At 36.3% G+C, this 20,928-nt stretch overlaps 8 protein-coding genes across 12 annotated transcripts; 6 read left to right on the top strand and 2 right to left on the bottom strand.

Annotated features, from left to right (window-relative positions):
* Positions 1-3,655: 3,655 nt before the first annotated feature.
* On the top strand, positions 3,656-5,237 carry LOC9316135 (NF-kappa-B-activating protein). Its single transcript, XM_002881886.2, has 5 exons — positions 3,656-3,835; positions 4,266-4,367; positions 4,461-4,596; positions 4,687-4,757; positions 4,843-5,237. Exons 1-5 carry the CDS (start codon positions 3,821-3,823, stop codon positions 4,987-4,989), a joined length of 471 nt encoding a protein of 156 aa, XP_002881932.2. The 5' UTR covers positions 3,656-3,820; the 3' UTR covers positions 4,990-5,237.
* Positions 5,142-7,872, bottom strand: LOC9317998 (mitogen-activated protein kinase 6). The gene is made up of 6 exons (XM_002880021.2): positions 7,415-7,872; positions 7,064-7,193; positions 6,450-6,587; positions 6,028-6,360; positions 5,759-5,939; positions 5,142-5,577 (listed from the first exon to the last, which is right to left on the bottom strand). Exons 1-6 carry the CDS (start codon positions 7,654-7,656, stop codon positions 5,405-5,407), a joined length of 1,197 nt encoding a protein of 398 aa, XP_002880067.1. The 5' UTR covers positions 7,657-7,872; the 3' UTR covers positions 5,142-5,404.
* A 1,180-nt stretch (positions 7,873-9,052) lies between these two features.
* Positions 9,053-10,541, top strand: LOC9317997. The gene is made up of 2 exons (XM_002881885.2): positions 9,053-9,296; positions 10,069-10,541. The coding sequence occupies exon 2, from the start codon at positions 10,087-10,089 to the stop codon at positions 10,288-10,290; it is 204 nt and encodes a 67-aa protein (XP_002881931.1). The 5' UTR covers positions 9,053-9,296; positions 10,069-10,086; the 3' UTR covers positions 10,291-10,541.
* Positions 10,542-10,676: 135 nt separating this feature from the next.
* On the top strand, positions 10,677-12,728 carry LOC9316134 (U5 small nuclear ribonucleoprotein 40 kDa protein). Its single transcript, XM_002881884.2, has 2 exons — positions 10,677-10,818; positions 11,403-12,728. The coding sequence occupies exon 2, from the start codon at positions 11,438-11,440 to the stop codon at positions 12,467-12,469; it is 1,032 nt and encodes a 343-aa protein (XP_002881930.1). The 5' UTR covers positions 10,677-10,818; positions 11,403-11,437; the 3' UTR covers positions 12,470-12,728.
* Positions 12,729-12,918: 190 nt separating this feature from the next.
* Positions 12,919-14,487, bottom strand: LOC9317996 (molybdopterin synthase catalytic subunit). 5 transcript variants are annotated; one of them, XM_021030028.1, is made up of 2 exons: positions 14,061-14,176; positions 12,919-13,787 (listed from the first exon to the last, which is right to left on the bottom strand). In XM_021030028.1, exon 2 carries the CDS (start codon positions 13,694-13,696, stop codon positions 13,100-13,102), a length of 597 nt encoding a protein of 198 aa, XP_020885687.1. In that variant the 5' UTR covers positions 13,697-13,787; positions 14,061-14,176; the 3' UTR covers positions 12,919-13,099. The 5 variants fall into 5 exon arrangements, with proteins under 5 accessions (XP_020885687.1, XP_020885686.1, XP_020885683.1 ...); XM_021030027.1 differs by lacking the exon at positions 14,061-14,176 and adding an exon at positions 13,904-14,054; XM_021030024.1 differs by lacking the exon at positions 14,061-14,176 and adding an exon at positions 14,192-14,487 and having other exon boundaries at positions 12,926-13,787.
* Positions 14,354-17,550, top strand: LOC9317995 (cysteine synthase, chloroplastic/chromoplastic). Its single transcript, XM_002881883.2, has 10 exons — positions 14,354-14,895; positions 15,113-15,222; positions 15,309-15,366; positions 15,496-15,759; positions 16,034-16,171; positions 16,305-16,356; positions 16,441-16,520; positions 16,628-16,687; positions 16,808-16,888; positions 17,290-17,550. Exons 1-10 carry the CDS (start codon positions 14,653-14,655, stop codon positions 17,380-17,382), a joined length of 1,179 nt encoding a protein of 392 aa, XP_002881929.1. The 5' UTR covers positions 14,354-14,652; the 3' UTR covers positions 17,383-17,550.
* Positions 17,551-18,087: 537 nt separating this feature from the next.
* LOC9317994 (jacalin-related lectin 24) lies at positions 18,088-19,153 on the top strand. The gene is made up of 3 exons (XM_002881882.2): positions 18,088-18,453; positions 18,546-18,794; positions 18,966-19,153. The coding sequence occupies exons 1-3, from the start codon at positions 18,205-18,207 to the stop codon at positions 19,005-19,007; spliced, it is 540 nt and encodes a 179-aa protein (XP_002881928.2). The 5' UTR covers positions 18,088-18,204; the 3' UTR covers positions 19,008-19,153.
* Positions 19,154-19,499: 346 nt separating this feature from the next.
* On the top strand, positions 19,500-20,903 carry LOC9317993 (jacalin-related lectin 25). The gene is made up of 2 exons (XM_021029783.1): positions 19,500-19,877; positions 19,992-20,903. The coding sequence occupies exons 1-2, from the start codon at positions 19,623-19,625 to the stop codon at positions 20,688-20,690; spliced, it is 954 nt and encodes a 317-aa protein (XP_020885442.1). The 5' UTR covers positions 19,500-19,622; the 3' UTR covers positions 20,691-20,903.
* The last annotated feature ends 25 nt before the right edge of the window (positions 20,904-20,928 follow it).

Genomic DNA, 20,928 nt, shown 5'->3' with positions numbered 1-20,928 from the left:
GGAGGGAATAGTATAAGTAGGTGTCATTACTCAAAAAAATTTTTATTTAACGTCTCTCTTATTTGATTTGATTGAGAAATGGTAGTTCGTGATTTATTTATGGTTTCCACGTTTTATCTTATCCAAAAAGCTTTAAATTTTGTATCTGTAAAATCGAATAATTGATAATTAAAAATACAATTCGAATCATTAATTTGTTTCAGAACAAAAAATTAAATGATACTTGCTGGCTTGGACCAATTGTTAGCAGAAATATCTATTTTCAATCATAATGATTGCTGTAATAATTAATAATGGACATCTTTCCCACCAAGATTTCTTCAATAAGAAACAATGATTTTTGACGATTAAGGCGTAGTTAGTAGTATCCCTTTTCTGTTGATTATTTCACGTATAAGTAAGATTTAAAGATCTTGATTGTGACTGTTTCACTGCCACAATTAGTTAAACATTAATGGTTTCTTCTTCTTCTTCTTGTTTTTGTACCTTGAATTATCGTAAAAATATGGAGAATGTGAAAGAAGAGACTACTTAAATTTGCTGAAATGGTGAAATTGCATGGCTCATCAAAATCTTCTGGATTGTACTGAATAGCGAGCGAAGTCAACATTTTCTTCCAACACAACCATATTATTTCTGCAAACCAAATTTATTGTGACAAACAAGATACATTTAACATACAAAAAAGAATTTTTTTTATCGGATGTCCCCGAAGGGACACAAAAAAGAATTATACTTATTTCGAGAGTTTCTTTTTTTAAATGATACTATTTGCATGGTAATATATTTTTATTTTTATTTTTTACTTGACATCTTTTACAAAATATAAACCTAAACACATAACATAATATAAAATTTCCTCACTATTATTGTTTGCGTTCGTGATAATTTCTTTTTTAAATGAAAAAAATACTTAAATATTTTTGTTTTTAAACAATGTTTATTTTCATCAAACCAAACATATCACTTCAATAAACAAACTTAAATATAAAGCATATAATGGATCCGATCTATTAACGGTACGTATTTCAACATTTCAAATCTAGAAAACGCAGTGAAACGATACTACTATTTTTTAGTAAAACAAATGACATGCAAGTGTTTTGCTTTTTTTTTTTTTTTATAAACCCTATCGGCTATCCGGTCGGCCCCGGTAGGAACGCACCGAGGTGCTACATAGTGGACTAGTCCACCGTGGCACCGTGTTAACGGTTAGGCTCTTATGGGCTACCACTCTGCCTATCCCGAGTTTGGAATGTCTTCCGACTAAGTGCCAGGGGTAGTCAGGCCGCTTGCATTTCTGGCTACCAGGTAAACCAATTGGGCCAAGACCCAACTGACAGACTTTCCAAACAAATGTGTTTTTGTTTCCAGGGAGAATCGAACTCAGGTTTGGGAATTTCACCTTTTCCCAAAGCTTCTTCTGCCACTAGACCACGAATGCTTGGGCAGTGTTTTGCTTTTGAAGTCTAATTACTGCACTGCAATGGATTACTGATTAGTGATTATACTTCAACCGAAATGTTAGCTTCAGTCAATGCAATCAATACCAATACAATTCAACGTCACAGAGCCAATTGATATGATATCGTGACAACGAAAATGGGTAATGAATTTATTTGGTCGGCGGTACTAATCTAAATTTATTGTCCATACTTGAATATATATCCAAACTTATAATCTTACATGCAATGTAATAAAATAAAGAATGTGAAAGCAAAAACATTAACCGAATTTATTTCAACTTAATTGTTCAAATACATTTATTAGAAACATTTTGGGCTAGTGTTTTGAAGTTTGATGTTCTAATATGAAACCATGTTACGTCATATTTTGGTCTTAATTGATGATTAATTTGTACTATACAATATGAGAAAGAAATTCGATATATTCAAAAAGTATACACTGACAGTGAATAGTAGAAATTACAAGTAACAAAAAGTGTTGGGATTTGCATCATTTTCCACTTCTCCAAAGATTCTCCTCTCTCTTCTTAGAAATTTCACTTTCATTTCTTTTTATTTTAAGTTGTTATAGTAACTTTTAAAACTTAAAATCTCCAAATCTACAATTAACTACAATTTGAAAATCCCACTTAATGTTTAGTCAATAAAGTTAAGCTATATAGATATATATATATATATCCTAATACTCCAAATAGTTTATATATTGTTTCGATTACTTAGTTAATAGGTAACCTATGCAAAACATTCCCTCTGTTGAAAAAGGTTTCATTGTGACCACTGACCACCATTAAACTATTCTTTAATCTTCATGGGTAACACACTAAGTATAAAACACAAATTCACTACAAGTGAAACAAAAACGACGACGTAGAGCAAAACCGTCGGTGAGAAAATAGTCGGAGCAACAAAAACTGGGTACAAAAAGAGCGTACAGAGAGCTAGACGACGAGGACATTTTACTGTAAAACCCGTGAATCACGCAAATCCAGAAGCTTTCACTGAGTCATCCCACTTTGTTTTCTTCATATACACGTGTCGGTCACTTCTCTCTTTGTTTAACTATCTTCTTCACCGGCTATTACCTGTTCCGGTTTCCAAAGTGACATTTAATTTACGATGTTACCCTTTCAACTAAGATGTATACACCATAATCAAATCATACAACCAAACTGTACAAATGAAATAATGAATTATCTCTATCACTACATTTATTGTAGATTTTAAATGTGATTGTTTTGCATCATCAATCAAACGTGAGATTTCGATTGGAGTTTATTCTTAAAGAGAACAACTTTGGTGATAAGAAAAGCTATGATTTTTATGTATTGAATATAAAAATAAAGTAAGTTGACAAACAAAAATTAACACTATAAAGTATTTAACGTTTTGAAACTTCAGAAGAAAGTAAAAGGAGCTTATTATTGTCGTCAGTGATTTGAAGGCGAGAGATTTCAAATTTTTTCAAGCAAGTTATTTATAGGATACTAGCTTGTGTATATATTGAAAAGCATATAATAAGCAACTTTGGGGGGTATTTGTGAGAAAACGTACCTTTTAGAGTGAATCGTGCTCCAAACGATGTGAAAGGCAAAATCTTTTGCATAGGATTGGATTTTTGTGGGAAAAAAAGTAAAAGGAAAACTAAATAAAAAGAAGAAAAAGTTGGCAAAAATAGGAAAGCCAAAGCCAAAGTGCTACAATATTTTGATTCATCTACATTTTTTTTCTTCTTTTCATTTTAGTTTCACTTGAATTATTCACGTGAAATGATTAGTTCCTTTTTTTAAAGAAAAGTATCCGAGTGGGAAAACAGAAATGTGGAAAAACTAAGGAGCCTGTATACGTTTTTTTTAATTTGGTAAGAAGGAACCTATATGTTTAAATGTGGCATTTGTCTAAGCTCGTGTATATTTTGGTTTTATATGCCTAAAAACGATTACAATAACGAGGCTTAGGCCCATTATTAAACTATATGGGCCGTTTTCTCAACAAAACATTTATGACTGACTGTATCAACAGTCAACACCGACTTTTAAATACAATGACTAATGAGCCTTCTTGGCATGCAATTTAAACCAATCCGGCACAATGGAAGAGAACCTTAGTACACACTTTTATAGAAATGGATTATCTGACTATTCTATCAGCTTTTTTATTGCCATCTTGAAAAAAATCTTTAAAATGTGATCAAAGAGATCCCTTATATCATCTTCAAAGTGGAATGTAAACGAGCCACTTAACCAAAAGGCTTTATGATCTCACGTAATGTCCATCCGATAGCACACACATTCATCTCTTTAGATCAGCCAACTAAAGAGCTTTTCTTCTAATTTCAGGAGGATTAAGATCAGTACATGGGTCACGGCGAGGTACAACACCTCTTTACTGTATGTTCAAACTTCAACATCCTCCATAGCCTTTTCATAATCGTTTCATTTTCAAATTATCATTTTCCATGGAATGTAAATTGTTCATTTATGTTTTACTTACTAGTTAGTTTAGTTATGTTTAGGAGATGATTAGTTGTTGTTACACATATATGTATGTAATGCAGATTGCCTGTGTATCCTTACAAAACAAGAGTTTGTGTTTGTGCTGCAATTCAAGTATAAGTTCAAACATTGTATCAAGTTTATCTGGATGAGCAATTTCAGTCATGTGCTTCCAAAATGTGGCTTTGATTATGGCTACTTTGCTCTTTTCTGTCATGTCAAGTTATTTTTTTTCTTATCTAGCTAGATTGTTCTGTTTTTGCTGATTTCTTTGTTACCAAAACATTTCTGATGAGGCGCCTCGCAGATGGATGGTTCATTTCATACACCAGAATGGCATGCTGCTCGTTTGGCCAGTCTCAAGACTACACACACTCTTACTTGGGAAGAATATAGACAGAAGCAAAAGGTATAGCTGCTGTTCGTTAAATCGATGTTTTTAGGAGCATCGACAGATAAGAAATGTTTCTCACTTTATATGCTTCATGTGACCGCTTTTTAGGAAGAAGAACTGAAAAAGGTTGAACTTGAAGCAGATACCGATATGTTGATGCGTGAGTATAGAGCTCAGCTGGATGCTGAAAGAGCAATGAAGCTCTCTAAGGGAAGGAACTATTCTAGCGATAGATCCACGAAAGGTATACACATACAATAAAACTTAATCAGATGGAATGTCATAAATCCGCATTTTGAGTCTTGCTTGTCTCATATGTCCTTTGATCTTACAGATAGGAAGGAGAGAGAGCTCACAGATAGAAAGGGCAGAGATTCGAAGAGGAAGAGAAGCAAAAAGAGAAAGGTGCTTAAATAACAACTGCATCGAGTTTAGCTTTGTAGGCTTGAAGCTTTTAGCTTACATTGTGTTTTTTTTTATTTATTTGCAGCATTCGAGAAGGGGATCATCTGACTCAAGCTCATCCTCCGAATCATCAAGTAGTGACGAAGAGGAATTTAGGAAATCAAGGTCAAGTTCTAAAAGACCAAAAAGGGAGAGGAAACACAAGTCTAGAGGCAGACATTCAAGGACATGATTGTACTATCCATTCCTCATCTCCCTGCGATATTTTTAGTTCTTAGCTTATCTTTTTTAGACTACAATTTGTTACGGTGGATTCAAAATTGCAGTAATGTACGCAATTCGGTATGTTGTATGAAAGAAGAAAGTTGACAATATTGGCAAACATTTTGAAAACTATTTCTGGGACAATTTAAGTCTTTAATAGCTGCAACAACAAAATGGGGCAAATTACAAATACGAATAAGAAAAAAAAAAAAAAAATCCAAAAGACTGAAAATATAAAGTTTGAGCCCCATCCCCTTCAAACATCTCGCACAAGTATACACAAAAGACAAACAATGATCTTTTCCTCCTTTTAAGAATGTTGTCCAAACCAAATAAAACCAAACCCATATCTCATCTTCATCTCCCAAATGCTGTTCTTCAAACTATTGCTGATATTCTGGATTGAAAGCAAGCGCCTCGCGGTAGATAAGTTCCTTCATTTGCTCCTCTGAGAGTGCATGGTTTTCAAAATCAAAGTTGAAAGGTATCGTACACTCTGGCTCATCGCTTATGTCGTGCAACGAGTTCAGGTATGGATGGGCCAATGCGTCTAAAACTGAAGCAAGAATCGAGGAATACGAATCAATAAGAGGTGATGACTACTAACTCTTGAATAATCAAGAAATCCTTATTATTCCTTCACTAGATTGAATCTCTTTTCGGGCTTTTGGAATGATCCGTACAAGAAATTCTAGTTATTTTGCAAGTTAAAAATGGTATAGAGGATAGGGACTGACCTGTGATTCTCCGTCTAGGATCAAATGTTAACATCTTCTCGATAAGGTCTATAGCTAAAGGATGCACTGTCGGGAACTTATCAGTGATGGATTGGCGAGGATAAGGTGGAAGCTGTCTTATGTATCGCTTTGCGTTTTCGTTCAAGAACTCAAGCTCTTCTTCTGATGGAGTTCCTATGAGCTGCAAAAAGAAAATTAAATCGTCTCACTGTTTCTGTAGTGTACAATTTCGAGGCTTGTTTTTGGGTCAAAGAAGGGTTACTACTTACCTCCATGAGCAAGCGAAGCTGATGGACATGATCTCGTCCAGGGAAGAGTGGCTTACGGTCCATTAACTCCATGAAAATACAGCCTACAGACCAAACATCGATAGCTGCAGTATAATCAGAAGAGTTTAAGAGCAGCTCTGGTGCACGGTACCATCTCGTGACAACATATTCAGTCATGAAATCACTCTCGGAAGTGACTCGAGCTAGCCCAAAATCGCAGATTTTTAGGTCGCAGTTTGCGTTCAGAAGGAGATTACTAGGTTTCAAATCCCTGTGAAGCACATTTGCGGAATGAATGTATTTCAATCCACGGAGGATCTGGTAAAGAAAATACTGCACAAAAAGAATAGGGAAATGGAATTGAATTAGTCCTGGTTTTCAATTCGAGTTATAGGTTAACAAACAATCTCAAAGCTCAAAACCTGGCAATGTTCTTCGGATAATGCTTGATTTGACCGTATGATTTGATGGAGATCAGTGTCCATTAGCTCATACGCGATGTAAACATCGTTGAAAGCGTTTCTTAATGGTGGCGGGATTATATCTCTGATTGCAACAATCTGATTTAAGAAAAAGATGGTAATTGTTTTATTAATCGGAAATGGATTACACGTTGCAAACGCCAACATGGGAAAACGGTAATATTTCGCGATTCGGTTTCTACAATTTAAGATCTTTAGGCAGATGGAAAAGATCATACTATAAGCATGAAAATATCCGTATCAAACCGAAAAAAATGCACCCACAATACTGTCAACATTCATGTATATTCCCTTAAATCTAAATGCAGTAAGCAACCACCAGCTACAACACATTCATGCACAAAACCTAATTAACATATACAATATGAATCAAAGAGACAAGAGCAATAGATTATGTGCAAAATACATCAAATATTTACCTAAACAGTTTTGCATCAACAAGTAGTTACCATTTTTCGAGTGTATTTAAATCTACAATCCTATTATGTTCTACAAAAGGCTATAAACAGATGATTCTTAGTTAAAAAAGAAAGAACAAACAAAAAAAAACTGACATTTTCATGATCCATGTGACGAAGCAGCTTAATCTCACGGAGAGTCCTCTTTGCATCAATCTTATTGTCAAAAGCGTTAGCGATTTTCTTAATTGCAACGCTCTCATTTGTTTCAGAGTTCATAGCCGAACTGCAAAATCAAATAAACCACAAAAGGATAAAGCTTTCGTATTATTGTACCAAATCCCAATCATATTAGAGCTCAAAACGATACAAAGGAATCAATTTTACAAATTTCGGATCAAAAGTAACCAACTTTACCAAACCCAATCAACAAAATCATTTCTTTTATTCAATTAAAAGCAAAAGCCAGGCAAAAGAAAATTGAAACAAGAATAGGAGAAAAATTACCAAACGATGCCATAAGCACCCTTGCCAATAGGCATGATCGGAGGCTTATACTTAGCGGTGACCTCAAAGATGTTTCCAAATATGTTATACTGAATAAACCTACCACCATGGCTAAGAGTCGCCGGAATATTCTCAATCCCAGGCATCTGAGGCGATGGCTGAGAAGAAGCCGCCGCGGGAACACCACCGAGAGCTTCCGTCATCTCTGTATCAGCCGCCGGTTGACCTGAACCACCGTCCATGACCGGTAAAGATGAAAGCTTTTGGGTTGGTGGTGGATCGAGAAGAGGGAAATGGAAAATCTTTTTTTTTTTTCAATTTTGGGGTGAGTGAATATGAATGAATTGGCAGAAATTGATATTCATTGGTTTTGGGGTCAAAACAGATCTGAGAGAGAAGAAGTGAAAGTCATGTGCGTACGGATCTATTAATGGTTTTTTTTTTTCTTTGGGTCTTCACTTGACCCGTGTGTGTGTAAGCAAGCAAGCCACTGTTCAAAGTTTGATCCTTTTTATCTTATGTTTAACACTGTTATTGTTTGAAACGACATCGTTTTCTCATTGACTATATATATATCACCATATTTTTTTCATTGACTTCTTTGCTTGATTTTAAGAACTTTGATAATAATCTTTATCATTAACAGGTAATAAGTAATAACAACAGTATTTTTTGGTTGGTGAATAGGAATCATAAATAAACGTAATTATTATCATTGATATTTTTTTGTTAGGTTGTACTTTAATTTTGCGATCGTTTCCGTAACATGAAAGATTGTAAATTTTATGTAGATTGAAAGACATGTAAAAATATAAACCGCGAAAAGTTATTAGATCGTAGTTAATTTATGTATTTAATAGTCTCTTTCGAAAATATCCGATCAAATACATCTAATATGAATGAATTGGCAGAAATTGATATTCATTGGTTTTGGGGTCAAAACAGATCTGAGAGAGAAGAAGTGAAAGTCATGTGCGTACGGATCTATTAATGGTTTTTTTTTTTCTTTGGGTCTTCACTTGACCCGTGTGTGTGTAAGCAAGCAAGCCACTGTTCAAAGTTTGATCCTTTTTATCTTATGTTTAACACTGTTATTGTTTGAAACGACATCGTTTTCTCATTGACTATATATATATCACCATATTTTTTTCATTGACTTCTTTGCTTGATTTTAAGAACTTTGATAATAATCTTTATCATTAACAGGTAATAAGTAATAACAACAGTATTTTTTGGTTGGTGAATAGGAATCATAAATAAACGTAATTATTATCATTGCAGATGGTCTTAGGTTGTACTTTAATTTTGCGATCGTTTCCGTAACATGAAAGATTGTAAATTTTATGTAGATTGAAAGACATGTAAAAATATAAACCGCGAAAAGTTATTAGATCGTAGTTAATTTATGTATTTAATAGTCTCTTTCGAAAATATCCGATCAAATACATCTTTAGTAAATTAAATGAAATAGATTGATGAACTTGTAGTTCTACAATATGAAACATGCTTGGTTGTGGGTCATTTGGATTTTAAAAAAGTATGGTGGTTCAGTTTGATATATTGCAAAATTACAGGGATCTTATCAATATTTTTACAAAATAAAGCAATAAAACTCTTCTCTTGTGTGATACAGGTGGGTTCGAACTCTAGACGGCTTGGTTTCTGCATCTATCCCTCTTTCACGCGAGAGCTCTTACTGGGTTTAGGGTTTTCGATAGATTGGCAAGTGGCCACGACACCAAGCGTCACCGAACCAGTTGTCACCTAAATAAGGAAACTTTAGGCTTCTGTCGCATTTAGGCACGATTCTCTGCTGAAGTAAATATATCAGCTTTGTCGTATCTTTCGTATTTTCGAGTGATCTTCAAACGTTCATCACCAGGTTCCATGCGATTCCATTTTAATTTTGTGATCCTTGGACTAATTTGTTTAAAAGAACCAATTTTTGATTGATATGTTTTGCTCTGCTTTCATTTTGGCGTTTTGATCTTGTTTTGAGAACTTCCGTTGAGTAATGGAAGCTTGGGTTCGAAAGATTTTAGCTTTGGATGAATAGATGCAGAATTAGGTTTCTAATTGCCTTTATTTTTGCTTTGGTTGATGATTTATGGTTGATTGACTCGTTAAAGGGAAGCTAAAAGCATCTGATTTGCGCTGATTGTTATTAACTTGTGGACAATTATGTTAGACTGATGGGCATGAATGTGACCAATTGATTTTCTCTCCGTTTCTATTATGATGCAGAAGAAAAGTTCTATATTGCTGAAATGTTTTGCAATTTTCAGCTGTTCATACCATGATGTTATTTATCTTTGATCTCGTTGTGCTTAGTACTGTCACTTTATCTTGGCGTAGTAGTTCTTAGGATGAGCTATAACAGTTGGTAAATTCTTTGTATTCATTCCGTGTAGAATTATCTCCTTTTCACTATATGAACAATATATCGATGTCCTGCGATGCCTCAGGGCTTCTGGAGTCACTTCTACAATGTTAAAAAGAGAAATCAAAAGTTGTGATATACATGCTTCAAATGTTCCCTCTTTTTGTTAGTCATCCTAGTATCTATGAAACTGTGATATTGAAGATATAAATTTAAGCTAATACTTCTGATACTTGGGTCGCTTCTGTAACATGTGACATATTGAATCTTGCAGGTTAAAGACTTTGAAGTAATGGCGGGATTTCCAGGTTTTAGTTACCTTGGTCCTAAAAGCAAGAACACAGTTGTAGCAGGTGGCTTGACAGCTTTTGTTTTTGGGGTGTACTTCTACACAATGAGGGCGGTTGGTGGCACAGACGAGCTTCAAGTGGCTATTGACAAGTTCGAAGGCCAAAAACAGGTTGAGACCGACACCAAGGCTCCATCTAAGGTCTAATCCTCGCTGGCCTGATATGTCCAACGAGACTTGTTTTTTATCTTTGTCTTCCAAGTTTTTTACTTCACCGTTTCTGACCTTGATTGGCATCTGTGTTTCGAGTCACAGTCCAATCCATACATAATACATTGGTTAAACAAGAGAATGTATGATCAGGACATGGTTTTGATGTTTTTGACATTGTCTTAAGTTCTCAAGTTTTATCATACTCTTTGTACCTAAATGTTTTGGTCTAAGCTAATTTGTGGCTATCCATAAATTTCTCTTACAAGGCTGTCAAAAATCAATCAAAAGAGTCCCAATTTGACAAAAAGGAATAGTATCGGGTTCATTCTGACATAACTTAAAAAAATATAAGGGTCTCTTCAATATTTTGCAAATAAACCGAAATTAAATACAGACTTGTTAATTTTTACTGAATCTCTCTCTTCCTCTTTCTCGCGAGCTTTTTCTCTCTGGGTTTAGGGTTCCGGTAATTTTGCGACGACACCGAGCGATTCTTGCCTCTCTCGCCTTTCTTTGACTTCGGTGCGTAACTTCTTTCTCTGTAACGAGCTATTTAGGGTTTTCTGCTGATTTTTTGGTATCTATTAAGCTTTTTTTCTTCTACTCTTCACTGTCTTTTATGTAATTGGAGGTGAATCAGGCATGTACGTTTCGATTTCGAGACGAATCGAGCTCCTAGCTACTAGATTTGGTGTTAGTGGTCGCTTTGCTTTACGTTTTTTTGGAGTAGTTTATCTTAGATTCTATTTGATGTAATAGAGCTAGAGATGTCAAAATTGAATCGGTGAGATCTCTGTAACCGGACTTGAAGTCATTTTTAGTCTCTGGTGCAAAACCACCACAAGTTTTAGAGAGATATCGATTTCTTAATGATCTGTGTTTATTTACTTACGGCTTGAGAATAAACATTGCAACCTTTTGCTTTTGTAGGCTTTACTTAGAATGTGCAGGTTTCATGTTGGTGTTTAGTATCTGCTTTGTTCGGATGTTATATTGAGTAATGGCTTGAAAATTTTGAAAATGGGATATCTGTAGAAGCTACACAGCTGTGTGAATATTGATATAATTCGATCAATCTGCTAACTCTTTTTTCTCATGGAATCCAGGTTCTAACTTGATTAACAGTGAAAAGGAGACTAAGATGGAAATCATGCCAAGAGAGAATGAGACTGCTTTGTCAGGTCCTAGGCCGATGGAATGGTCTACTGTCCCACACAGTGCTCCTCAAGGACCTGGTCCCAATGGCAAGAACCGAACATCGAGCTTGGAAGCACCTATCATGTTGCTAAGTGGACATCCGAGTGCTGTATATACCATGAAGTTCAATCCTGCTGGAACTCTGATTGCATCTGGATCCCATGACAGAGAAATCTTCCTCTGGAGAGTTCACGGGGACTGCAAAAACTTCATGGTTTTGAAAGGTCACAAGAACGCCATCCTTGATCTTCATTGGACCAGTGATGGCTCCCAGATTGTATCAGCTAGTCCGGATAAAACTGTTAGGGCTTGGGATGTCGAAACTGGGAAACAAATCAAGAAGATGGCTGAACATTCATCGTTTGTGAATTCTTGCTGTCCTACACGTAGAGGACCACCTCTTGTCATCAGTGGATCTGATGATGGAACTGCCAAGCTTTGGGACATGCGTCAAAGAGGAGCCATACAAACATTTCCTGATAAATACCAAATCACTGCAGTCAGTTTCTCAGATGCAGCTGATAAGATTTTCACTGGTGGTGTAGACAATGATGTTAAGGTTTGGGACTTGCGAAAAGGTGAAGCCACCATGACACTTGAGGGCCATCAAGATACAATCACAGGTATGAGCTTAAGCCCGGACGGTTCCTACCTTCTCACTAATGGAATGGACAACAAGCTCTGTGTGTGGGACATGCGTCCTTACGCTCCACAAAACCGATGTGTAAAGATCTTTGACGGGCATCAACACAACTTTGAGAAGAACCTGCTGAAATGTTCATGGTCACCTGATGGTACAAAAGTCACTGCTGGTAGCTCAGACCGTATGGTTCATATCTGGGACACAACCAGTCGACGCATTATGTATAAGCTCCCAGGCCATACCGGTTCAGTCAATGAGTGTGTTTTCCACCCAACCGAGCCTATCATTGGATCTTGCAGTAGTGATAAAAATATCTACTTGGGAGAGATCTGAATTTTAAAGGTGTGAAAGCTTTGCAAGTCTTAAGTGGAATTGAAGTCTTTAGATTCGACAATGTGCTTGAGACATTTTGTTTATTGAAAGAAAAAACGAAACATTGCTCTATGCTACAAGTAATCAAGATTTGTTATCTCCTGTAATATCTTTATGCTCTTTATCTTCTCTACTTTAACTTTGCTTCCACAGCAACTTCTTCCTTCTTCTATGTTCTTCAACCTCAGTTAAACGAAATAATAAGACTTACAATTCGCCTGCTGCAGCTACCTTGACCGATGAGCTTTTATGGAGTCTAATTTATGGTTTGTGTGTTTGTGAAGGAAGTATTGAAAAATCCAAACTACGTTTAAGAACTAGAGGGATGCCCGGCGGGTTCGCAAAGTCAGGTCCCTATCTCTCTCACTTGCAGATAGTACATACTCATTGTGAAACATCACCAGGAAGAAAGTGGAAAGCAGTACAATCTTGCAGTATCTTCGTTTTCATTCTTACAGATCCAAGCAGTAGCAAGTATATGCCCAGTCTGGCACCAACTAACGCATATCAAGTCTTTAGATTCAACAATGTGATTACGACATTTTGTTTATTGTGAGTAAAAAACGAAACATTGCTCTTTGCTACAAGTAATCAAGAAGAAGATTTGTTATCTCCTGTAATATCTTTATGCTCTTCATCTTCTTCTACTCTAACTTTGCTTCCACAGCAACCTCTTCTTCTATGTTCTTCAACCACAGGTTTTTCTACAATGCTGTCTCTTTTCTCTGCAAGCTCCAATCTTTTCTCCATAAACTCAGAATTTTCCTTCCAAATCTCTCCATTAGTGTAAACCTCTTTCTTCCATATCGGAACCGATGCCTTCAACTCATCAATCAAGAACTTGCAAGCATCTAAACCATCTGCGCGGTGAACAGACGAGACCGCAATGAACACGCTAGTTTCTCCAACAGGAACTGGTCCCAGACGGTGAGCAACCGCAATCTTGTGGATATCCCAAGTTGATCTAGCAGTTGTACAGATCGAGCTGAGGCATCGTGTGGCCATTGGCACATATGCTTCATATCTTAGCTCCAACACAGTCTTGGCCTCGAACATGTCTCTTGTAGTGCCTGAGAATGTCGCTATAGCACCAGCTTGAGGGGCACTGACATAATCAATGTACTTAACAACATCGACTGTGTGACCTTCCTCCAAGATCTCTATAAGGTTCTTCTCCTCTGCAGACATCTTTAATCCAATACAACAGGAACCTCAATACAATCGATGTTCCAGGAAAAGTAAACCGAGCTTAGCAGATGATCCAATAGCAAATTCTAACCTGCAATTAGAGCAAATAAACAACTATGACTATCTCATCACTTACCATCCATAACTAATCAAACAGAGAAATTGCTAAGTCAAAGGCAAAACAGAGCAAATGATAATGGCAATCACAGCTTTAACTGGCAGAGAAATACGAATTCATTCATCGTAGTTATCCAGACATGGAAGAGTCAAATCAACACAAACTCAGAAAACTATGTCTCAGATTAGTGAAGAAGAAATCGCCAAATTGGTCAATATATATCAAATGACAAAACAACAAACGCACAAAAACTGATCAAAGTTCAGAGCTTTGCCAAAATCCCAAATTCCAATCTGGGTTCGAGTATTTGTTAGAGTGAGGATCGAATGGATAGAATCACAGAGATAACGACAAAGAAGAATCGTCTCTTTCAGTACCTTTCTACACTAAAAATTGAAACTTTAACTTTAACAGCTACCCAGAAATCAGAAGAAGGCAAAGAAAAAAAAGATCCAGAAACCTTTTATTTGACCTTTGAGAGTTTGGTAGGGCTGCATGATGAAGAAGAACATGTGCTCTATATTCACCTCCTTTATCAGACTAGTAGGTTGGTGAGATTGTAAAAACCCAAACTTTACTGATTTAGTTTCAAAGTCTATTCTTTTCTCCAGGTACTCTGTTTTACCCTCAAAGAAATAAGATAAATCTTGTAGAAAGATGCCAAACCAATTGATTTTTTATTTAGAAATTTCAAAAGCGACGTCGTTTTTGAAGGGACAGTGCGATCTAATCAGTGTCTTCAAGTTTAAACCGCATCTCTAGTCTCTCTCTCTCTCTACTTCGTCTGTGTACAATATTCGGAAAGTGAGGAAGATACACTGAAGCAAAAGAGCAAGTCATGGCGGCGACATCTTCCTCTGCTTTTCTCCTTAATCCGTTGACTTCTCGCCACCGACCTTTCATATACTCGCCAGAGTTCTCTTCTCTCTCCTTATCCTCTCGAAAGGCTGCTGCTTTCGATGTTTCCTCGGCTGCTCTCACGCTCAAGAGACAGAGCAGGAGTGATGTTGTGTGCAAGGCTGTATCTGTCAAGCCAGAAGCTGGTGTTGAAGGGCTTAATATCGCCGATAACGCCGCTCAGGTTAGATTGTTTTTTTCTTTAAACTAGTGTTTCGATTGCATTTGGATACAGACAGAGGAAAGCTAAATTGGGGGAAGATAGTTAACTAACTGAGCACTAGGCTTGTGAATTTGACTTCTTTGTATCGTACATAATTTTGCTTTTATCTCCTTTTTGAAGTTTGATTTCGTTTATAATCTTTTTTTTTTTTTTTTCTGAATGTTATGAATTGATTCAGCTTATTGGGAAAACTCCGATGGTGTACTTGAACAATGTAGTCAAGGGCTGTGTTGCAAGTGTTGCTGCTAAGCTTGAGATCATGGAACCATGTTGCAGTGTTAAGGATAGGTTTGTGTAACCAAGTATAATTTGATTTTGGGTTGCTGTCTTCACATATATTACATTATGAGCTTGTGTTGCTGTGGTGATTTCAGGATTGGGTATAGTATGATTACTGATGCTGAAGAGAAAGGACTTATAACACCTGGAAAGGTATTTGATTATGGATTTGACCTTTCTTGTTGTTGTTACGACTCAAGAATGAGTTGAGAAAGCATTGGTGAATTATTCTGCATTCAGTGTCAAGACCTCTGATTTTATTTTCTTGCTGCTTATCTTTAGAGTGTTCTTGTGGAATCTACGAGTGGAAACACAGGGATTGGCCTTGCATTCATTGCTGCTTCAAAAGGCTATAAACTTATCTTGACGATGCCCGCATCCATGAGTTTGGAAAGGCGGGTTCTTTTGAGGGCATTTGGAGCTGAGCTTGTATTAACTGAACCTGCAAAAGGTATGACTGGAGCAATTCAGAAGGCTGAAGAAATCTTGAAGAAAACTCCCAACTCCTACATGCTCCAACAGTTTGACAACCCTGCCAATCCCAAGGTCTGTAATTACTTCTTTTTTCATAATATTTCACATGTGACATGAATCATGAGCTAGTGTTATCTCTCCCTTTGAACCATAAGAGGAGAATATGAAAGGGTTAGTTAGGGAAAATATAGAAACTCTTCTGCATTTCGTTTTACTAGGTATCAAGATTACTGTTTATTTTCTATGGCATATAGTATTGAATCACCATGATAATCTATGAAATTCTCTAGTTCCACTTATTTAAGTTGCAAGTATCTGCTAGTGTATTAATATAAAGAATATGCAGATTCATTACGAGACGACTGGTCCTGAGATCTGGGAAGATACAAGAGGCAAAATTGATATATTGGTTGCGGGGATTGGAACTGGTGGAACTATCACTGGTGTTGGTCGATTCATTAAAGAAAGAAAACCTGAATTGAAGGTACGTAGCAAGAGCGCTTGTAGCATCTCAGCTGGAATACATCTGTAGATGTTATAACCTCTGTAATTAGAGATTGGTTGTTCAATTAAGTAGTAAAAGTTTTATTTAATTAGTTGATGTTTACTTGTACCAGGTTATTGGTGTAGAACCCACGGAAAGTGCTATACTTTCTGGTGGAAAACCCGGTAAGGCAGTGATTTTGTTTCCTTGTTTCTCTGGCATGTTATTCTTTTTATCTTGCGTTTATTTAACATGTATTTGAAATGCAGGACCTCACAAGATTCAAGGAATTGGGGCTGGATTTGTACCTAAGAATTTGGATCTGGCTATTGTAGATGAATACATAGCGGTATGATCTGTTGGTTTGGTTCTCTAAAATCATACAGTCATCTTGTTCACTTTCAGCAAGACACTATTTTCCTTTTTAACTTTACCTGTTTTGTTACTTCGTATCAGATTTCCAGTGAGGAAGCTATTGAAACCTCGAAGCAACTAGCTCTCCAGGAAGGCTTGTTGGTTAGTCTATTTTTGTTATTCTGTTTGACACTTTTATTAATGGGAACAGTCTTTATAAAAGATATAAAACGAATGTGAATGCATATGGTGACGATTAGTGAACGCTTATAACCTTTTCAGGTTGGTATATCTTCTGGAGCTGCTGCTGCTGCTGCAATCCAGGTCGCAAAGAGACCTGAAAATGCCGGGAAACTCATAGCTGTAAGTCCTCAATGTTCTTCATCATAATTTCTTTATGGACCAAACCCTAGTCTTGTATCTGTGACCAACCACAGAATGATATAAAAAAGAGTTCTTAAGTTATCTAATCATGAACCTTAGTCTTTTTAGAGTCTTACTACTTATTTTAACATTTGTATTTTCTCAAGTAGTTGGTTTGGTTTATATGTCCGATGAACTTTTACGTTGCCTTGATTTCTCTGCCTCACAAAACCCTAGTCGTTGCAATGAACAAGAGAGGAGCTTATTATTCAGTTATTATAGCCCATTGTAGGGAATCTGTGAAACCAGTTTAGCTTAGTATTGAGTAAAAAATGTAACAGATTCATCATATGTATGTTTTAAAAATTTTGATCTGTGAGTTGATGAATCTTGGTTTTCAGGTTGTGTTCCCGAGCTTCGGGGAACGTTACCTCTCAACCCAGCTTTTCCAGTCGATTCGAGAAGAGTGCGAGCAAATGCAGCCTGAGCTTTGAGTTTCTTCTGTAATTTCGTGACCAACAAGGAACCTTTTCTTCGATTTATTGCTGATTGTTTCCCTTAATAGACGTCTCTGCAAAAATCTCTACGTCTACTGTATATTTGCAATGTGCTACACAATTTGGTGTTTGTTTATCAATAAAGGCATAGAGGTTTTGGTCAAACGAAGAGTCTTCTTCTTAAACACAATTTTCAAGCGTTTTATTTAATGTACCTGGAAACTTGTCTAGCTTGCTCCCAATGAACATTAATAAAGTTATGACGACTCTTTGGGTTTTGCCAAAACCGTAAACCCACGTTTTTTCGCCAAAACTGTAAACTCGTGTTTTTCCGACAAAACCGTAAACCCGTGTTTTCTCGGGATAATCGTATAACCATGTTATAGGAAACGTGGTTTTACGTTTTCTTTTAAATATTTAAATCAAAAATTGAATTTAAGTAGAATATTAGTTTTAAATACATTTAATATTTTACTCTTTTATTTTAGTTATTGAAATATTAACATTTTTAATAAAAATAACTAATATAAAATAAAACATAAATGGGCTTAAATGGGTACCCATTTATTTGTGGGAAACTCCATTTAATAAATGGGTTTAATTGAGGTAACCCATTTAACACCATTTAACATTTTTCCTTAAATGGGTTTAAATGGACTATTTTTTTTTGTACATACTCATTTATTAAATGGAAGTTTCATGCCCAAATTAACATCGCTAGGTTTTTGACAGGACTCTTATATAAGCATCCTTAGTCTATCTCTATCTCTCCATCCCCTTAAAACTATTATATACTCTGTGGCTGCTTCTTATATAGCGATGATAAGAGCAGGATCAGTGGGAAAAATATCGCATTGTGAGTATACTTATTGGGACGGGTCTGATGCTCCTGGAGAAGAGGTGATGGGTGACGATAGTTGGGATGACAAGGGACGCACCAAGATCTCTCACATATACGTTGCTTTCGACGAAGTCATAATGTCTATTCAGTTTGGTTTTTTGGAGAATGGAGCTCTAGTCCTGTCTGAAAAGTATGGTGCCTTCGAGGAGGGATCCAACTTTCGTGTTGTAAGTTTTGTGTCACTAATTATTTTAAAATTGTATTTTACCTTTTTCGTCTGAGTAAGATCCTGTCAAGTTAAGTCTCTGTTTAAACGCAGTTGAGACTGAATCAAGACGAATATGTAACTGGATTGAGTGGAGTACTAGAAAAGGATGGCAGAGGAATCAGAAATTTGACATTTCGCACTAACCTTGGGGAGTATATGATTGGACGTTCAAGCGACAATTATCCAAGTGATTCCACAATAGATATTGATCCGGCAATATGTGATCGCCGTGAGTTTGGTGGTTTCTTTGGGTCTTACGATAGATACCGTCTGACATCGATTGGTATGTATTTGAGTCCCATTACAAGCAGGGCCGGTCCAAAGTTTCAAAATTTTCTTTAATACCCTACGCATAACTAAAAATTTAGGCCTTTTTGTTAATGTAAAAAAAAAAATTCTCCCAAAAAAAATATTTTATAATGTGAGACCCTAAGCGATGGCTTCACTTGCTTGCCCTCCGGACCGGCTCTGATTACAAGTCCCGACATGGTTGTTAAACGCGAATACAATTGACCAAGAAAGGCCTTGTAGCCTCCTAGTTCAAGTTGCCTGTTGAGTTTTATCTTAAATAAACTAGCTTTATTAGAGCAATGTCTTTGTTTCATCTTTCTATATCCCAACTCATAAGTAATAAAATGGTGCCATTTCTTCATTTGTTACTAAATCTAGTGTTTCAATAATAAATATATAGCCAAGACTTTTGGCTCACGAATTCTAGAGACGAAAGGAAAATAAAAGGCTTTAAGTCTTTGGAAAATCGGCCGGCATCTTAACTTGTTGCTAGCAATGAAACCAGCTAGAGTCGGGGAAAAAGGGGCTTTCAATATTACTAGTATCCTTTAGATGAATGTAGATTTAAATAGGTAAACTATAGGTAAAAAGTATATAACAAATATATGCAAGCAAGGATAATATTTAGTTTTACATTTTTGGTCTTTTAAATTTAGTAAATTTACTGTTTTCAACTTGAAATACATTTTAGTTTAAGAAAGATTTCTCAGAGAGATTATGTATGTAAAGCTTTTCTTCGTCTATATAAGTATGGATCGTCCTCACAAGTCACAAGAACAAATTCTTTATCAAAAAAAGAGTATTCCGAGCTTAATTCTTTCGACTAATACATTCTAAATGAAATCCCGTGGTAGGGAGATGTTCAAAGTCGGACCAATTGGGTCAAAACGTGATTATCATAAGAATTTGGAGTGGGACGAGAAGGGACGCAACATGATCTCTAGTATATATGTTGCTTTCGACAGAGATGCCATAAACCACATTCAGTTTAGCTATCGTCAGAACGGAGGTCATGTCGTTTCTGAAAAGTATGGTGCGTCTGATGCCATTAAAAGAAAGTATGGTACGTCCAAAGGTCAATCCCACGTAATGGTAAGTTTTGTTATAATACATCTTCATGTTTTTTCTTCCTTCTGATAGTTATAATATCTGGTAATTTTTTCCTGAAAGCATATATATATATACATAGTTGTTTAAAATGTATAGTTTGTTTTTGTAATGGTTACTGATGACCACGTTAAAACAAATTTATGCAATATACAGGCGAGACTAAATGACGACGAGTTTGTGACCGGCTTGAGTGCAATAGATTGTATTGGGGTCACCACTTTGAATATTCACACTAATCAGGGGAAACACGGGCCAATTTGTGATATATTTCAATCAGTTACGAATATGGATAAATATAAGAGGGAAATTGATGTGAAGATACGTGATCGTCGTGAGTTTGGTGGTTTCTTTGGGTCTTTTGATGACTATGGCAATCTGACTTCCATTGGCATTTATGTGCGTCCCATTACAAGGATCAATGACGCCGCCCTCAGAACCAACTACAAAGTTACCGAAGTCACCGACGACGAAGATGACCAGAGCACTCTCTACCAATCATATGGTCCTTTAACTACAATCAACCATAATCGGACGCTTGAATATCAAATGCCTCATGAGGTCTCCGATGGTTATCATGTCAATCCCATCGTTCAGAAGCCCAAGTTCGAAGACAAGATCAGTCTCTACCAATCATCTGATCGTCTAGCCAGAAGCACTAACAATCGGACACTTGAGTATGAAAGCCCGGAGTTCCTCGATGCTTTTCATCATGTCAAGCCCATTGGTCGTAAGCCTAAACTCAAATATGGGATATTCTCCAAGTTGAGGCGCCTTTTCAGAAATCTCTTGAACTAATTAGTTTTTTTTTGTGGTTTGCATTCGTGCAAGATCTCCATCGGTATGTTTTTGAATCCCAACCACCAAGCAACTTGGCAGTGTTTAATAGTAGCCTAGTTCAAGTTGCTGTTGATTTTTATCTTAAATAAAGTAGCTTTAGTTTTATCTTTCTATATCGCAACTCTTACGTAATAAAATGAGCCCATATCTTCATTTGTTATTTGTTTTCGACGGTTCTCTGCTCCATATCTGTTGA

The sequence above is a fragment of the Arabidopsis lyrata genome, assembly GCF_000004255.2.
Source record: "Arabidopsis lyrata subsp. lyrata unplaced genomic scaffold ARALYscaffold_4, whole genome shotgun sequence".
Classification (NCBI taxonomy): domain Eukaryota; kingdom Viridiplantae; phylum Streptophyta; class Magnoliopsida; order Brassicales; family Brassicaceae; genus Arabidopsis; species Arabidopsis lyrata.
Note: the sequence above shows the minus strand (reverse complement) of the source record. Positions and strands in the feature narration are given on the sequence as shown.

Excerpts from the sequence above, each read along its gene's own strand:
- LOC9317993 (XM_021029783.1), top strand. The coding sequence starts at position 19,623 with ATGAAATCCCGTGGTAGGGAGATGTTCAAAGTCGGACCAATTGGGTCA. Across the intron at positions 19,878-19,991 it reads AAGGTCAATCCCACGTAATG|TTTGTTTTTGTAATGGTTAC; the intron begins GTAAGTTTTGTT and ends TAAAATGTATAG.
- LOC9317996 (XM_021030024.1), bottom strand. The coding sequence starts at position 13,696 with ATGTCTGCAGAGGAGAAGAACCTTATAGAGATCTTGGAGGAAGGTCAC.
- LOC9316135 (XM_002881886.2), top strand. Across the intron at positions 4,597-4,686 it reads TAGCGATAGATCCACGAAAG|ATAGGAAGGAGAGAGAGCTC; the intron begins GTATACACATAC and ends TTGATCTTACAG. Across the intron at positions 4,758-4,842 it reads AGAGAAGCAAAAAGAGAAAG|CATTCGAGAAGGGGATCATC; the intron begins GTGCTTAAATAA and ends ATTTATTTGCAG.
- LOC9316134 (XM_002881884.2), top strand. The coding sequence starts at position 11,438 with ATGGAAATCATGCCAAGAGAGAATGAGACTGCTTTGTCAGGTCCTAGG.
- LOC9317997 (XM_002881885.2), top strand. The coding sequence starts at position 10,087 with ATGGCGGGATTTCCAGGTTTTAGTTACCTTGGTCCTAAAAGCAAGAAC.
- LOC9317998 (XM_002880021.2), bottom strand. The coding sequence starts at position 7,656 with ATGGACGGTGGTTCAGGTCAACCGGCGGCTGATACAGAGATGACGGAA. Across the intron at positions 7,194-7,414 it reads GGTGCTTATGGCATCGTTTG|TTCGGCTATGAACTCTGAAA; the intron begins GTAATTTTTCTC and ends TTGATTTTGCAG. Across the intron at positions 6,588-7,063 it reads GTCACATGGATCATGAAAAT|ATTGTTGCAATCAGAGATAT; the intron begins GTCAGTTTTTTT and ends TTCTTAAATCAG.
- LOC9317995 (XM_002881883.2), top strand. The coding sequence starts at position 14,653 with ATGGCGGCGACATCTTCCTCTGCTTTTCTCCTTAATCCGTTGACTTCT. Across the intron at positions 15,367-15,495 it reads GACTTATAACACCTGGAAAG|AGTGTTCTTGTGGAATCTAC; the intron begins GTATTTGATTAT and ends GCTTATCTTTAG. Across the intron at positions 16,889-17,289 it reads ATGCCGGGAAACTCATAGCT|GTTGTGTTCCCGAGCTTCGG; the intron begins GTAAGTCCTCAA and ends CTTGGTTTTCAG.
- LOC9317994 (XM_002881882.2), top strand. The coding sequence starts at position 18,205 with ATGATAAGAGCAGGATCAGTGGGAAAAATATCGCATTGTGAGTATACT. Across the intron at positions 18,454-18,545 it reads AGGGATCCAACTTTCGTGTT|TTGAGACTGAATCAAGACGA; the intron begins GTAAGTTTTGTG and ends GTTTAAACGCAG. Across the intron at positions 18,795-18,965 it reads TTGGTATGTATTTGAGTCCC|ATTACAAGTCCCGACATGGT; the intron begins ATTACAAGCAGG and ends GGACCGGCTCTG.